We start from the raw sequence: 16,698 nt of genomic DNA, 5'->3' as shown, positions 1-16,698 counted from the left end.
TCTCCTAGGAAGGAGCTGAGGTGTTAAATCCTTAGAGGTCAGCTTGGCTCAGGTGATTATAGCTGAGCTTTACCTGCCCTTCTCAGGGGTTCCTCAAGTCTCTCAGAGCAACACATTTGCTCATGGTGGGGAATGGGTGGAAACGGCCGCCACAGGCTAAATCCCTGCAGTTCCTCCAAGTTTCCTGTGTTGGTCCTCCTTCCGTTCAACATCCTTAGTTTCCTCCTACTGTACCTCCTACCCTGATCCCCAGTTTGGGCCAGGCCCTTCACACATAGACACAGCTCCTGAGTCTACCTTACCACGCTCTGCTCCCCAGAACTCAGAGGCACAGCCTAGAGCCTTTGTTACAAGCACAGCCTGGCTCACCTCTCCAAACCCCATACTCACTGTGCAATGTTGGGCATATTCATTCATTTATTTGATGCATATTTATTGAATACCTATTGTGTAACAGTTACTGTTTTAGGACTCGGGGATATATTTTTAGTGAAGTAACTAAATAAAATCCCTTGCCCTTGTGGAGCTTACATTCTGGTGGGAGAGAGAGACACAAAAACACAACAAAGAAATGATGTAGTGGAGATAAGCATTCATGAGAAAAGTTCAGCAGAAAATGTGGTAGGGAGTATGTGGTAAGGGATTAATTTTGCAGACACACTTGTTCAAGATCATCCAGAAACAGTGAAGTCAGAATTCGCACCTAAATCAAATCTATGCTGTCTTTAAAAGTGACTCCTGGCCGGGCGCGGTGGCTCAAGCCTGTAATCCCAGCACTTTGGGAGGCCGAGACGGGCGGATCACGAGGTCAGGAGATCGAGACCATCCTGGCTAACACGGTGAAACCCCGTCTCTACTAAAAACACAAAAAAAAACTAGCCGGGCGTGGTGGTGGTCGCCTGTAGTCCCAGCTACTCGGGAGGCTGAGGCAGGAGAATGGCGTAAACCCGGGAGGCGGAGCTTGCAGTGAGCTGAGATCCGGCCACTGCACTCCAGACCGGGCGACAGAGCGAGACTCCGTCTCAAAAAAAAAAAAAAAAAAAAAAAAAGTGACTCCTGACAGCATAGATGTGTCCCTAAATGAATGCAGTAAATGCAGTGTGTGTTTTATTTCAGTAATAATTCATTTCAGGCTGGGTGTGATGGCTCACGCCTTTAACCCTAACACTTTGGGTGGTCGAGGCGGGCGGATCACCTGAGGTCAGGGGTTCGAGACCCGCCTGGCCAACACGGCGAAACCCTGTCTCTACTAAAAATACAAAAATTAGCCGGGCATGATGGTGCATGCCTGTAATCCCAGCTACTCAGGAGGCTGAGGCAGGAGAATCGCTTGAACCCAGGAAGCAGAGGTTGCAGTGAGCTGAGATCCTGCCACTGCACTCTAGCCTGGGCGACAGAGTAAGACTCTGTCCCAAAAATAAATATAATAGGCTGGGCGCAGTGGTTCACGCCTGTAAAATTTAGCACTTCGGGAGGCTGAGGCGGGTGGATTACCTGAGGTCCAGAGTTCGAGACCAGCTTGGCCAGCATGGTGAAACTCCGTCTCTACCAAAAATACGAAAAAATTAGCCGGGCGTGGTGGCAGGCGCCTGTAATCCCAGCTACTTGGGAGAGTAAGGGAGGAAAATCACTTGAACCCGGGAGGCAGAGGTTGTGGTGAGCGGAGATCGCATCACTGCACTCCAGCCTGGGAGACAGAGTGAGACTCCGTCTCAAAAACAAAATAAAACAAATATATATACATATAAAATTCATTTCAGCAATAAAGGACACAAAAAGCTGTAAGTATACACTATGTTACAGCTTTTATCGAGGAACTCAATAAACATACATATCACTTTCCTGTATAATCTCAATGGCCTGCGAGAGAGAATTTAGAAAAGCATCCCAGTCGCTGAATGGTTGAGTTTAGGGGAAAAACTGACCCAGCACAACCCCCTCATCTCCTGGATGAGGTTACTGCGTTTCTGCAAGGTGAATCGAGGTCAGTCGCCAAGGGAGAACCGGATTCGCCAGATTCCGTAGTCTCAGTCGAGCTTTAACCCTCCCAGGCACAGGACCGCTGGAGACGTCGCCACGGGCCGGTTTCCCAGCCGGCCACGAGGGGGCGACAGAGTGTGATGGACCCAGGTGAGTCGGGGACCAGGAGCCGCCAGGTCGTGACGACACAAGGTGAGGGAGGTCTTTGATGGAGGGAGATACAGGAGAAAAGGCGCCGAGCTTAGGAGGTCTGTTCGTACTGTCCTCCTCGATTCCAGTCTGGCCCCCGCTGCTATCTTCTTCCCACTGCTGGACCTTTCTAAAACAAAAGCCTGACTTTGCTACCATCCGCAAAACTAACGACACCTCCAACGTTGCTCACAGTGGAAAAAAAAAAAAAAAAAGGCAGCAAAACATGGGACCTGGGTGATCTTGCCCCAGCCTAATTCCAAGATATCTCCTGCAAATAGATATCTATTTGCAGATATCTGGGAGCCGTATTGAAATACTTCCAATTCCCTGGACTTATTCTACTTTTATGGGGGGTGGGGGTGGGGACAGAGTCTTGCTCTGTCGCCCAGGCTGAGTGCAGTGACGCAATCTCGGCTCACTGCAACTTTCACCTCCGGGGTTCAAGCGATTCTCCTGCCTCAGCCTTCTAAGTAGATAGAAATACAGGCACGCCCGGCTAATTTTTTTTTTTTTTTTTTTTTTTAAGTAGAGACGGGGTTTCACTGTGTTAGCCACGTTGGTTTCGATCTCCAGACCTCGTGATCCGCCCGCCTCGGCCTTCATCTTAGTTTTTCTCCCCGAATATCTTTTCGCACCAGCTCTACGTGGAGAAATCCGACTTTCAGCCAAATACAGTATCACTTTCTCTTGAAACCTCCCCTGACAATATCCCTCCCCTGACAACACCCCCAACCACCCCACCCCAGTTTGGGGGAGGAGCCCCCTCCTTTGTTCCCACTACCCCGTGGGCTTCCCCTATGACACTGTGTAATAAATATCTGGCCTTGTCTATCTCCTCCCGTGCCCTGTGCTTTGCATTTGCAAAGAGCTCATTAAACGTTTACTGGATGAATGGACGAGACGGCACAGGGTTCAGCCTCTGCCACTTGTGCAGCCTCCGAATTATCTGGTGGGTTTGTTGCAAGGAGTCAGGAGTAAATGGATTAATTACAAATAGTGCTTAGGACAATACCCAGAATACTGTAAGCACTCAAGAAACTGATTTATTTTCGTCATCTTCACAGCAGCCAAGGTACATAACGACGTACCTTATCGCCCTTTTAAGGGCATCTCCCACGTTCGCCTCTGAGCGGAAGTACCCGCTCAGGGCTCCGGAAGTGGCCTCAGAGCCCCTCAACAACATGCCTGCAGAGCATTCTTCCGGGGGCGGTCACAGACATCTCCGTGACGCAGAACGAGTTAGAGCGTCCCTTGGAGTTTCCATGGTGCTGCCCTTACCCTCCAGTCTCTCCGCTTCCCCTCCCGCCTGAGCGCCGGGAACGGAAAGGCAGGCGGCTGGTCCCAGCCGCGACGTAGACACCGCTTGGGGGAGGGGCTGGGCGAGTACGTTGACGCTCTAGGCGACCTCGTTGGCCTCTCTATGGTGCCAAGCGCGCCCGTGCGGACGTTGCCCCTTTAATCGACAGAGGGCGGTGCCCAGGAGGTCCCGCGAGAGCTGGGGGGGGCGGGGGGGCGGTGCCGAGGCTGGGGGCCGGTGGCGGATGGAACCCGCGATGGAGCCGGAGACTCTGGAGGCGCGAATCAGTGAGTGTCCGGGAGGGGCGCGGACCGGAACCGGAACCGGAACCGGGGGCACGAGGCGGGCCCCTTCACGGTGGGGGCGGGGTACGGGGCGCCCCCTCCTCACGCCCCGCCCCCGGCCCGGGAGGGGCGGTGTCCTCAGTCGGCCCCTCAGACCCTGGAGTGATGGAGGACCCGGTCCCCTGCGCGGTCCAGCGGTTGGAGCGGGCGCCGCCCACCTGTCGGATCCCTGGGCCACGACCCCTGGGAGGGGGAGTGAGCTGCGCCCCAACCCCCCAGGCTCACATTGCTCCGCGGAGTAGCGGCCCGGGGAAGGAGCGCGCGAGCGGTCCCCCGGGGTTGCATCTCACACCCGGGAGGGAGGGACCCTACAGTTCTCAGGCCCCGAATCCTCCACTCTCTGGCCCTGCATGGTGTTCCTGGAGCACGCAACTACTCACATTTGCTCATTACCCCGTCCTGGAAGGGAGGACCCTTTTGATTCCTCCCGCAGGTCCCAGTCTTCTGGCCACACGGTGAGAAATCCCCACACCCTACAGGCTTGGAAGAGTCTTAGACTCCAGAAGTATTAATAACTCCAAGCTCCCTGTCACTACCTTCAGCCTGGCCCCTCAGCCTCCAAGATGCCTTTCCCAGCTCTTGCTGAACTTCCTTCAAAGGCCTCTACACCCCTTTTTTTCTTGTTTCTCCTCAGACACAGCTTCCTATTGCTTAGGCTTCCTGCCCCCCGACCCCTCCACCTGAGCTCCTTAACCCGTAGCCCTGATGATCCCCCGCTGTCACAGCCCCGCTCCTGGACTCTGCCCCTGAAAGCCGTGGCTGGCTTCTCCCTGGTCTAGTGAGGGCTCTCTCCCAAGGCTTTAAGTGCTGTTGGGGCCTTATCGTTGCCAAGGCCTCAGGGAAGCCTCTTGGACCCGGGCACACCGGCCACTGTCTAGCGTGGTTTGGGGTCATGGCCAGCCCCTTTTAAGGCAGGCTTGAGCAGAGTTGAACCATGAGGTTGGCCCCAGAGCCAAACCTCTGGGGATGTTTGAGAGTCATCCTGGCCAGCAGAGAGGCAGGGGGTGGAAAAGGGGCACTCAGCAGCCCTTGACCGTTGTCAATGCCACAAGTGTCCGCCTGGGTCTCAGCAGCAACTGGGCTGGGGGGATGGGTGGGCCCCTGGCTCACTGATCTCAGACACAGGACTTGAGCTGTGGGTCATACAAAACATTCTCAGGTTTAGCAACAGTGGAGGTTTTCTGAGAGTCCAGAGAGTGTAAAACCAGGCAGAAGTTAGAGATACTTGGGTTTGGCTGGGCCCTGACGCATTGGGGCTGGAATTTTCTCCTTTCCTTCCCCTCTGTGTCCTAGGAGAATTGTAAGATCTTCCCTCTTCCCTTGTGGAGGCTGGAGGTAAAAGGTAGCTTCTTTTTTTATTTATTTTTATTTTTATTTTTTATTTTTTTTGAGACAGAGTCTCACTCTGTCACCCAGGCTGGAGTGCAGTGGCGCCATCTCAGCTCACTGCAAGCTCCGCCTCCTGGGTTCGCACCATTCTCCTATCTCAGCCTCCCAAATAACTGGGACTACAGGCGCCTGCCACCACACCCAGCTAATTTTTTTTTGTATTTTTAGTAGAGACGGGGTTTCACCATGTTAGTCAGGATGGTCTCGCTCTCCTGTCCTCCTGATCCGCCTGCCTCGGCCTCCCAAAGTGCTAGGATTATGGGCGTGAGCCACCGTGCCCAGCTTTTTTTTTTTTCTTTTCTTTTTTTTTTTTTTTTTTTTGAGACAGGTTTTCGCTCTTGTCACCCAGGCTGGAGTGCAGTGGCACAATCTCGGCTCACTGCAACCTCCTCCTCCCGGGTTCAAGTGATTCTTCTGCCTCAGCCTCTTGAGTAGCTGGGATTACAGGTGTGCACCACCACACCCAGCTATTTTTGTATTTTTAGTAGAGACGGGCTTTCACCATGTTGGCCAGGCCGATCTCGAACTCCTGACCTCAGGTGATCCGCCCACGTCGGCCTCTCAAAGTGTTGGGATTACAGGTGTGAGCCACTCATCCGCCCACATCGGCCTCTCAAGGTGTTAGAATTACAGGTGTGAGCCACTGCGCCCAGCCTGGTGAGGTAAATGATGTTATTGCCAGAGTGGCAGGGTGGAGTCTTACCCTGTTGTGAAACACCTCCCTCCCTCTCTAGGTGTTCTCCCCAACTGCCTGCAAGGGAGGGTATTGCCCTTGGATGGAATTAAGAGGGCCGAGGGTCAGGGGCCAAGGGCCAAGGAGGTCGGTCGGATCTCCTTGGACCTGGAGGCCCTGGCTTTCAGCCAGATGCAGGGGGAGAAAGATGATGTCTCATGATGCCAGCGCTTCCTCTTCACTGGCGTCGGACCCGGGAACAGTCCAGAATCAGCTTCTCTGACCTCACTCCCACTCACGTGTCTCTGACACTTGAAGGACTTCCTGTTTTAGGGTCTTCCCGCTGGGTGTATTGAATGGGCAGTGATTCTCTAACTTTAGACTGGTGTTCCCCAGCTTCTGGGGACTCGGAGGCAGAGTAGACAGTTACCCTTACCCCTGGGGTGGGGAGGGTCATACTCGTGGTATCCCCAGGAGGTCACCAGGGGCTTCGTTTTTCTGAAGGACTAGAGGGTCTTGTGGAGCTCCTGGGACAGAGATCTAGATCCAGAGAGAACGTTCGTCCTTCTGATCTCAAGTCAGCTCTGAGAGCCCTCCCAGAGAGCAGCTCCCAAGGGCTCCAGAGTCCTCCGAGAGCCCTCTGGGAGAGCAGCCCCCCACCCCCTAGGCTTTCTGCACTTCTCCTTGCTTTGCTTTGCTCTGTAACATTTCGCAACAGTCTGCAGTACTGCTGGGTTTGTTAATCTCAGTATTCATTGTTTCTCTTGCTGGGCAGTGAACTTCAGGAGGGCAGGATTTTGTCTGTTAACTTCTGGAGCCCCAGCACCCAGAATACTTAAATCTGAGTTGGATGAATGGCTGCCAGCCACTGGGATTCCAGGGCTTTGGGCCCCCTGCCATAACATATGGCCCAGGGCAGGCGTCACATGCTGGGTCAGTCCCCAGCCTCCTGTTCACACATCCTTCTCTGTTCTACCTCCTGGGCTGTCCTTCCACACCCTCAGCTCAGTGCTTAGGCTTGGGCAGAACTGGCTGGGAAGGGGTGATAGTTAGAGGTGGGGTGTGGAGAAATGAAGATCGGGCTCTGGCTGTCCCCATGGCCTGCCCATGCAAAAAGTATTTTGTCATCCAAAATCCATATTTCAGCAGGTGCAGTGGCTCATGCCTGTAATCCCAGCACTTTGGGTGGCCGAGGTGGGTGGATCATTTGAGGTCAGGAGTTTGAGGCCAGCCTGACCAACATGGTGAAACCCCGTCTCTACCAAAAATACGAAAAAATTAGCCAGGCATGGTGGTGGACGCCTGTAATCCCAGCTACTCTTAGGAGTCTGAAGCAGGAGAATCGCTTGAACCCAGGAGGCAGAGATTGCAGTGAGCCAAGGTCTCGCCGTTTTACTCCAGCCTGGCGACAGAGGGAGACTCTTTCTCAAAAAAAAAAAAAAAAAAAAAAATCCAGCAGGTGGCTCACACCAGTAATCTCAACACTTTGGGAGGCTGGGGTAGGCTGATCACAAGGTCAGGAGATTGAGACCATCCTGGCTAACATAGTGAAACCCCATCTCTACTAAAAATACAAAAACATTAGCCGGGCGTGGTGGCGGGCACCTGTAGTCCCAGCTACTCGGGAGGCTGAGGCAGGAGAATGGCGTGAACCTGGGAGGCCGAGCTTGCAGTGAGCTGAGATCGCACCACTCACTCCAGCCTAGGCAACAGCACAAGACTCTGTCTCAAAAAAAAAAAAAAATCCATATTTCATTCCAACTTTACAAGATGGGGAAATCGAGGTTCAGGGAAGCATGTAACCTAGATTGTTGTTTAACCAGTATTGGGGGTTAAAGGGGTGACCGTCCGGTCGTGTTCACACCCACTTCATGTAGACCTGTTGGCCCTCTTTCCTTGCCACTACCCATTTCTGGATTCAGACTTCCCCAGAACCTCACCCCTTGCCTGCCCTCAGCTGACTGCTCGTTCATTCATTCATTTGCCAAGGGGAGACAGGTATGGACATGAGTGGCTGGGATGCAGTGCCGTAGCAGGCTGGGGGACATGAGAGAACTGATCCAGCACTGCTACCCTGGGCAGGAGTAGAGGATTAGGGAAGGGGACAGCGGAGCCACTCCCAAGGGAATGAAGGCTTTCTGAACCTGTTGTGATGGTAAGACGCATACTCCTTACTGAGGCCCCTCATTCTCTGCCTCATGCGGCTACCCACATCTTTCCTGCCCATGCAGCCACGTGCGGGTCAGAGGTGGACCAGCTCCAGCCTGGGTGACTCCTGGCCCCTGCTTGTGTGTTGCCTCTTCCAGGCAGTCTCCCTAACCCCAAACTGAACTGAGTCCCCTCCCCTGTGTTTCTGCAGCTCCTTGGCTTCCCTCTGTCACACTTTATTGAGAACCTAGCTTCCCTTGGCACACTTCCCGGCTACACGGCTCCTTGAGGGCGGAACTCTGATTTTTTTCTCCCTTACTTCTGGATCTCCTCTGAGCATAAATTCCATGAGAATTATGGAGACACTGTTCTCAGCAGAATCAGAGGAGATGGGGCTGGCCTGATGGGTCCAGCTGCAGGGGTGGGGGGAATGGGGAGGAGGGAAAGAGCCCTGACCATAGTCTCTAAAAGTGGGGCCCTTAGGAGAGCAGCTGTGCTCATCTGTCTGTTTACACCCGCGCTCAGGTCTTGAGGCTGTCTGGGCAGGAAGGCAAGGGGAGAGCTTTCCCACGTGCTCAGTCACACTCCCCTCCCACTCCTGACCACACCTTTGTCAGGGTCAGGAGCGGAAGAGCAGGAATCCCACTGCCAGGCCACAGTGACCCCAGCTCTCCTCTTCCAGATAGAGCCACGAACCCCCTGAACAAGGAGCTTGACTGGGCCAGCATCAACGGCTTCTGCGAGCAGCTCAACGAGGACTTTGAGGGGTAGGTAGCCGGCCCCGCTTGTTTGCACTGCCCTGCACTCTCCAGAACCCAGTCTCAGGTACAGAGGCCTGGGTGGGTGGACACCTGGTTTTCATTCTGAACATACTCACAAAGTGATGAGGATAAGGTCACTTGGTACTGAATGCTGTTTGGGTGTCACTCTCTGGGGTGGGCCTTGCTGGTTCCATGTAACAGGTAAAGAAATCAAGGCCCAGAGGACTCAGATCTGCCCCCACATCTCACAGGGAGAAAATGCTAGTCCTGAGCTTGGTAAGACCCAGGCCTGCTGGACCCGCAGCCAGTGCTTTGTGGGGAAGGGCCCCCCAGAGGGAGAACTGCATGTTCCCCAACTGGGAGGAGGCCAGTAGGCCCTTTCCTCAAGGAAGAACTAGAACTTCCTGTGTTAGAATCACCTAGAATGTTGTCCAGGCACAGTGGCTCATGCCTATAGTACCAGCACTTTGGAAGGCCAAGGTGGGCGGATTACTTGAGGTTAGGAGTTTGAGACGAGCCTGGTCAACATGGTGACACCCCGTCTCTACTAAAAATGCAAAAATTAGCTGGACATAGTGGTGCATGCCTGTAATCCCAGCTACTCAGGAGGCTGAGGCAGGAGAATTGATTGAACCCAAGAGACAGAGATTGCAATGAGCCGAGATTGCGCCACTGCCCTCCAGCCTGGGCAGCAGAATGAGATTCTGTCTCAAAAAACAAAACAAAGAATTACCTAGAATACTTGTGAGAAATGTACATTCTTAGCCAGGCATGGTGGCGCACATCTGTAATCTCAGTTACTGGGAAGGCCAAGGCGGGAGGATCCCTTGTGGCTACCCTGGGCAACATAGCAAGACCTCATCTCTTAAAAAATTTTTAAAAACAGGGCCGGGCGCAGTGGCTCATGCCTGTAATCACAGCACTTTGGGAGGCCTAGATGGGTGGATCACGAGGTCAGGAGATCGAGACCATCCTGGCTAACACGGTGAAACCCTGTTTCTACTAAAAATACAAAAATTAGCCGGGCGCGGTGGCGGTGCCTGTAGTCCCAGCTACACGGGAGGCTGAGGCAGGAGAATGGCAGGAACCCGGGAGGCGGAGCTTGCAGTGAGTGGAGATCGCGCCACTGCACTCCAGCCTGGGCGACAGAGAGAGACTCCATCTCAAAATAAATAAATAAATAAATAAATAGGCCGGGTGCGTTGGCTCATGCCTATAATCCCAGCACTTTGGGAGGCCAAGGCCGGCGGATCACCTGAGGTTGGGAGTTCAAGACCAGCCTCACCAACATGGAGAAACCCTGTCTCTACTAAAAATACAAAAAAAATTAGTCAGGCATGGTGGTGCATGCCTGTAATCCCAGCTACTTGGCAGGCTAAGGCAGGAGAATCACTTGAATTCCGGAGGTGGAGGTTGCAGTGAGCCGAGATCGTGCCATTGCACTTTAGCCTGGGTGATGAAGTGAAACTCTATCTCAAAAAAATAAATAAATAAGTAAATAAATAATAAAAAATAAGGCCAGGCGTGGTGGCTTATGCCTATAATCCCAGCACTGTGAGAGGCTGAGGCGGGCGGATCATGAGGCCAAGAGATCGAGACCATCCTGGCCAACACGGTGAAACCCCATCTCTACTAAAAATACAAAAATTAGCAGAGTGTGGTGGTGTGTGCCTGTAGTCTCAGCTACTTGGGAGGCTGAGGCAGGAGAATCACTTGAACCCGGGAAACCGAGGTTACGGTGAGTTGAGATTGCACCAGTGTACTCCAGCATGGTGACGGGGTGAGACTCCATCTCAAAAAAATAAATTAAATAAATGCCCATTCTTGGGCTGCCGCCAGACTCGACTCTCCAGTGGGGGGTTGGGAGTGGACAGTCTTTTTTTTTTTTCTTTTTTTTGAGACGGAGTCTTGCTCTGTCACCCAGGCTGGAGTGCAGTGGCGCCATCTCGGCTCACTGCAAGCTGTGCCTCCCAGGTTCATGCCGTTCTGCCTCAGCCTCCCGAGCAGCTGGGACTACAGGCACCCGCCACCATGCCTGGCTAATTTTTTTGTATTTTTTAGTAGAGATGAGGTTTCACCGTGTTAGCCAGGATGGTCTCGATCTCCTGACCTCATGATCTGCCTGCCTCGGCCTCCCAAAGTGCTGGGATTACAGGCATGAGCCACCGCGCCTGGCCGGGAGTAGACATTCTTAGTGGCCTCCCCTGGTGATACTAAAGTTTCGGGACCACAGACAGTGGTATATGTGTGCTTTGGAGTCATGTTGCTTGGGTATGAGTCCCGTCCCCTCTCTTAGCTGAGCAACCTTGGGTGAGTGGTTGTCTCTGAGAGTCAGTTTCTTCACACTTGAAGGAACTTCCCACGGTGAGGTGGGAATGACAGTGCTGCCTGCCTTATGCAGCTTAGGCAGGAAAGTGCATGTGAGCCTCCTCACGCATGACCAGTTCAGCACATGTGAGCTCTTACTGTCGATGGCAATGGGTCTTTTACAGTCTGGTAGATGAATGTCACCACCTCCACCATGAAGCTGCTCTGATTTGCCACAACAGAACATCGTTTGCCATCTTGAGCTCCTGGGGAACTATGTCAGCCCGTCTCTTGTGGCATATTGTACTTGTCTCTATGGCAAGCCAAGCCAAGGACGTGACACGTCAGAGTTCTTAGGCCAGCCCAGGAGCTGAGCTCACACCTTTTGAAGGTCCCCGCCTGTACTCTCTGCCTGGCCCCGCCTTGCCACAATCCCAGGCCGTATCTGATCTGGAGGGGGAGCTGGGCCTTTGCATATGCCTGCAGAAACCTTGGAGGGCTGAAGTCTCAGCAGCAGGCTGGAGTGGTGACCCTCCCCTAGAGTGACCAGGGCTCCTTGGAGGAGGGCTGCAGTCCCGGCGGGCTGGGGTCACGGCCCTCCCCTAGGGTGACCGGGACTCCGTGGCAACTCTGGCTCTGTGTTGTTCCTCCCACCCAGGCCTCCACTCGCCACCCGACTGCTGGCCCACAAGATCCAGTCCCCGCAGGAGTGGGAGGCGATCCAGGCCTTGACGGTGAGAAGGGGAGAGACCACCATCCGTCCCCGGCCATGTGATCACACCAAGGGAGGCCAAGACTGAAGTTCTTGGGGTCCATAAGGCTCTTCAGAGCCCAAGAGAGTTGTGCTAAGATGGCCCAGGATAGAGGTCCGGGCCCGCCCCAAGGGTCCCACCACAGCCAGCGGGCTGGCCTCCCACCCCAGCATCCATACACATAGGCCTCTTGCTGAGCAAAGGCCCTCTACGGTCATCTGGTCCAGGGGTTCCTTGCTTCAGCTGCACATCGGCTGCCTTTCAAGGAAGCATATTTAACACATGGAATCAGGGCTCCACCCAGACCTGCCAAGGCCACACTCCTGGAGTATCTGCATCCAGAGATCTGCACGTTTGTAAAGCTAAGGGGTGGCGCTTGGGCTCAGGCCTGAGGTTTCGTATCTGTTCAATAGGAGAGGAGAGAGGGGTGTACGTCTGTGGCCTCCAGCATGGGCCACATACCAACCCACCATAGAGCAAAGCTGATTTTAAGTGGTGGTAGAGAAACAGTTTCTCTTTTTTTTTTTTTTTTTTTTTTTGTTGACGCGGAGTCTCACTCTGTCGCCCAGGCTGGAGTGCAGTGGCGTGATTTTGGCTCACTGCAAGCTCCTCCTCCTGGGTTCACGCCTTTCTCCTGCCTCAGCCTCCCCAGTAGCTGGGCCTACAGGCGCCCGCCACCTCGCCCAGCTAGTTTTTTGTATTTTTTTTAGTAGAGACGGGGTTTCACAGTGTTAGCCAGGATGGTCTCGATCTCCTGACCTCGTGATCCACCCGTCTCTGCCTCCCAAAGTGCTGGGATTACAGGCTTGAGCCACCGCGCCCGGCCAACAGTTTCTCTTTTAGTACTTATGTGTTTAATTGGGTGCAGTGGCTTATACCTGTAATTTCAGCACTTTGGGAGGCAAAGGCAGGAGGCTTACCTGAGGCAAGGAGTTCAAAGCTACAGTGAGCTATGATTGTGCCACTGTACTCCAGCCTGGACAACAGAGTGAGACCCTGTCTCTAAATAATAATCATTATTGTTATATATTTAACATTTTTTCTTGAGTATAACTAGTCCTATGATTTCATAGATATACCTTAGGATGAGGCCAAGGTAGATGTTGCTCATACAAGGTTTTTTTAAAAAAGGAAAAATAGGCCAGGCACAGTGGCTCACGCCTGTAATCCCAGCACTTTGGGAGGCCAAGGCGGGCGGATCACCTGAGGTCGGAAGTTCGAGATCAGCCTGACCAACATGGAGAAACCCCGTGTCTACTAAAAATACAAAATTAGCCAGGAGTGGTGGCGGGTGCCTATAATCTCAGCCACTCGGGAGGCTGAGGCAGGAGAATCACTTGAACTCAGGAGGCAGATGTTACAGTGAGCCGAGATCATGCCATTGCATTCGAGCCTGGACAAGAGTAAAACTCTGTCTCAAAAAAAAAAGGAAAAATAGTAAGAAAATAATGTACAGTTGGTACTCAGATGTGGGGCCTAAGCTATGAACGGGACTAGAGCATCACTACAGATTGGGCATTACTGGGCACTGCAGGTCACCTGACCCTATCTCCCAAGGGGGTGATGATCAGTCCCAGAGGCTTCTGTGACTCAGAATCTTCCATCCTCACAAGCCGTTGCCTCCCTGCTGAATGCCCACCCGTGGGCTTCTGGCCCCTGGCCAAGGCATGGGAGGGAGGCCATGGCCTCTGATGCTCCTGGGCGTCCCCTCCCATCCCCCATCCCTGCACAGGTGCTGGAAACATGCATGAAGAGCTGCGGCAAGCGGTTCCACGACGAAGTGGGCAAGTTCCGCTTTCTCAACGAGCTCATCAAGGTCGTGTCTCCCAAGGTTGGTGCCCCCAGCCCAAACTCAGACCTGCCCTATCAGATGTGGGGAGAGGAAAGAGGACCTTCAGACTGTGGAGCGACTTTTCCAGGGAGCCTCCTGCTGGGGTGTCACCTCAGCCCCCTATTAGAACTCAGACATAGGACAAACACAGATCCCTTCTCACAGTCCCCTCATACCTGATTCTGGGACAGCCTGGGGTCTCAGAGGAGTGTTTCCAGGCTGGCCAGGGGTGGAGCAGCCATGGAACTGCCCGGTGCTCAGGGAGAAATGATCCCAGGGAATACGTACAGCCGACAGATGGCTGTATGTGTCAGCGATATCTGGCCTGAAATCACTCCCTATGGACTTGGCCATAGCACCCTACCTGGTCTCTGGCAGGTTTCCCTGTCCCCACCACACAAGAGCACCCTCCCTGGACCTCAGCATCCAAGGCCACAGACCTGAGTGATGGAGCCTGCTGGCTCCAGATGGGCCATCATCCCCAGCTTAGCCCAAGGAATCTTCCCACAGACCGTGAACATTTCTATTTTTTTAAAATTTTTTTGAGACAGAGTCTTGCTTTGTCATCCAGGTTGGAGTGCAGTGGCACGGTCTCTGCTCACCACAACCTCCGCCTCCTGGGTTCAAGCAATTCTCCTGCCTCAGCCTCCCAAGTAGCTGGGATTACAGGCGCACGCCACCATGCCCGGCTAATTTTTTATATTTTTAGTAGAGATGGGGTTTCACCATGTTGGCCAGGCTGGTCTAGAACTCCGGACCCCGTGATCCGCCTGCCGTGGCCTCCCAAAGTGCTGGAGCTACAGGCATGAGCCGCCATACCCGGCCTACCTACCAGAAACCTTTTTTTTTTTTGGACAAGGAGTTTCACTCTTGTCACCCAGGCTGGAGTGCAATGGTGTGATTTCAGCTCACTGCACCCTCCACCTCCCGGATTTGAGCTGTTCTCCTGCCTCATCCTCCCGAGTAGCTGCAATTATAGGCACCCACCACCACGCCCAGCTAATTTTGTATTTTCAGTAGAGGCAAGGTTTCACCATATTGGTCAGCTGGTCTTGAACTCCTGACTTCATGATCCACCCGCGTTGGCCTCCCACAGTGCTGGGATTACAGACGTGAGCCACCGCCTCCGGCCTACTGTGAACATTTCTTAAGCTGTTTGAGTGACAGCCTGCCCCCTTGGCCCTTCTTTGCTCAGACCCATCCTTTGACCAGAGCTACTGAATGACCCATATGGCCTCCCATTCTCCTCCCAAGAGGGAACTCTGGTGTGAGAGCCACTTTCCCCAGCCCAGTTTGCTGGTAGGAAATGGGGAGTAGGCCCAGGGCCTCCCAGTTCCACCCTCACCCCTCCCTGGGCACCCTGGAGGCCTCTGGCTCCTCCTTCCTGAGATGTCAAGGCTAAGTCCCCAGAGCCAACCGTGAGCAGGCCTGTCCCTCATGTCAGTTCTGCATCCTCACCATGGTGCCACCCAGCAGGTGGGGAAACAGACACTGAGGGCTGACCCAGCTAATAAGTGGCAGGGGTAGTAGGTGAACTCAGTCTACCCCAGGCTGGTTGGGTGGGGCTGTGAGGACCCTGTAGGCCAGAGGGCTTCCCGGGGAGTCCTGGGGAGGCAGTAGGGTGTGGACAGGGCTTGAGGCTGAAGTGAGTGGGGCCAGGCAGTATCAAAGGCCTCCCTACTGTGTCCCTGAAGTATCTGGGCTCTCGGACATCGGAGAAGGTGAAAAACAAGATCTTGGAGCTCCTCTACAGCTGGACAGTGGGCCTGCCCGAGGAGGTGAAAATCGCAGAGGCCTACCAGATGCTAAAGAAGCAGGGTGAGGCACACAGAGGGTGGGGGGGTGACCAGGGCCTGCCCTCCCCTCCCCCACCATGAGGTGGGGCTCCAGCAGCTTCAGGGGCTTCTGAGCCAGCAAGGTCATGGGTCTGTCCTTTAACTCCTGGAGAACATACAGCTAGTGTGGCCTTCTGTGCTCTGCCTGAGGCTAGCTTGGGTGGAAAGAAGGTGAGTTTGAATCAAGCTTCCCCTCAAAGAGTGGTCTCCAGGGAGTAGCCTCAAAATATGGGTCCCCAAACCATCTCCCCCAGGCAATTTTGATGGAGTAGGTAGGAGCAGGCCCAGGCCACCAAGAGTCCAGAGCCAGCGTGCTGGCAACAGACTGACCTCCCTCTTCTGTCCTGCCCTTGCCTGCCCCCGTCCCCATGTCACCCCTACCCCTGGGCCTGGGACATATTGACAGCCTTTCTGACACTCATCTAATCCAGGGATTGTGAAGTCCGACCCCAAGCTTCCAGATGACACTACCTTTCCCCTTCCTCCTCCACGGCCCAAGAATGTGATCTTTGAAGATGAGGAGAAATCCAAGGTGAGACTCCAAGGAGGCACACTGGGGACTCCAAGCCCAGGTGGGGGTCCGTGGGTTCTGGCCCCTAGCTGCTCTGGCATCAGCCGTTGGAACAGAGGCACACACTGAGCCCAGGCATCGTTGTAGATGATGGGTGCTGTTTACTGGGCACTTGATGTGTGCTGAGTGTGTCCCATACAGCATCGCCACGTTTAATAAATAGGAGTGTGTCTAGTGTCCCTGGAGTTTGTTTGAGGGCATTTCATAGGTTGATCAGGAGTTTACATATCTCTACGTATTTTGACCTTTTCAATAATAATTTTACTAATTTTTTGTTAATGTTAATAAAATTAAAACTTGTGGGTGAAAAATTAAACAGCCCAGGAGGAGGTAAGATTAAAATAAAGAGGTTAAAGTTAAAGCTCCCCTCTTCCCAGTCCCAGCCCTAGCGCTGGAGGGTATCTACTGCTAAGGCTCTCGTACATTGTCCCAGAAAGGTTCTCAGCCATGGGGATATAGGGAGCAGCATTTGTTGATTACTTATTTCTGCCAGGCGCTGTGATGTGCACCTTACACGCAGTGTCTCCACTGGCCTGTGGCCACCCTATCAGATGTCAATAAATTCTCACCATTTCACAGAGAGCTTAAGTAACTGACTCATGTCCCACAGGCAGGAAG

General features: G+C 53.5%; 1 protein-coding gene and 1 long non-coding RNA gene across 3 annotated transcripts in view; one reads left to right on the top strand and one right to left on the bottom strand.

Moving 5' to 3' along the window:
• Positions 1–415: 415 nt before the first annotated feature.
• Positions 416–3,382, bottom strand: LOC140709092 (uncharacterized). The gene is made up of 2 exons (XR_012089458.1): positions 3,261–3,382; positions 416–2,299 (listed from the first exon to the last, which is right to left on the bottom strand). It is a non-coding gene; the product is annotated as an uncharacterized lncRNA (long non-coding RNA).
• Positions 3,383–3,623: 241 nt separating this feature from the next.
• The window catches only part of GGA1 (golgi associated, gamma adaptin ear containing, ARF binding protein 1), a 26,594-nt gene continuing 13,519 nt past the window's right edge, over positions 3,624–16,698 (top strand). The window contains exons 1-6 of one of the 2 annotated variants that reach the window (XM_007975709.3): positions 3,624–3,756; positions 8,706–8,790; positions 11,750–11,825; positions 13,576–13,674; positions 15,369–15,492; positions 15,941–16,041. In XM_007975709.3, the coding sequence (XP_007973900.1) occupies positions 3,714–3,756; positions 8,706–8,790; positions 11,750–11,825; positions 13,576–13,674; positions 15,369–15,492; positions 15,941–16,041 (528 nt within the window). In that variant the 5' untranslated portion in view covers positions 3,624–3,713. Of the gene's footprint in view, positions 3,757–3,875; positions 4,269–8,705; positions 8,791–11,749; positions 11,826–13,575; positions 13,675–15,368; positions 15,493–15,940; positions 16,042–16,698 lie in introns of those variants that run through there. The other variant, XM_007975710.3, reaches the window with a different exon arrangement.

Source organism: Chlorocebus sabaeus, chromosome 19, assembly GCF_047675955.1.
Source record: "Chlorocebus sabaeus isolate Y175 chromosome 19, mChlSab1.0.hap1, whole genome shotgun sequence".
NCBI lineage: Eukaryota > Metazoa > Chordata > Mammalia > Primates > Cercopithecidae > Chlorocebus > Chlorocebus sabaeus.
This window is presented reverse-complemented; position numbering and strand designations above follow the sequence as displayed.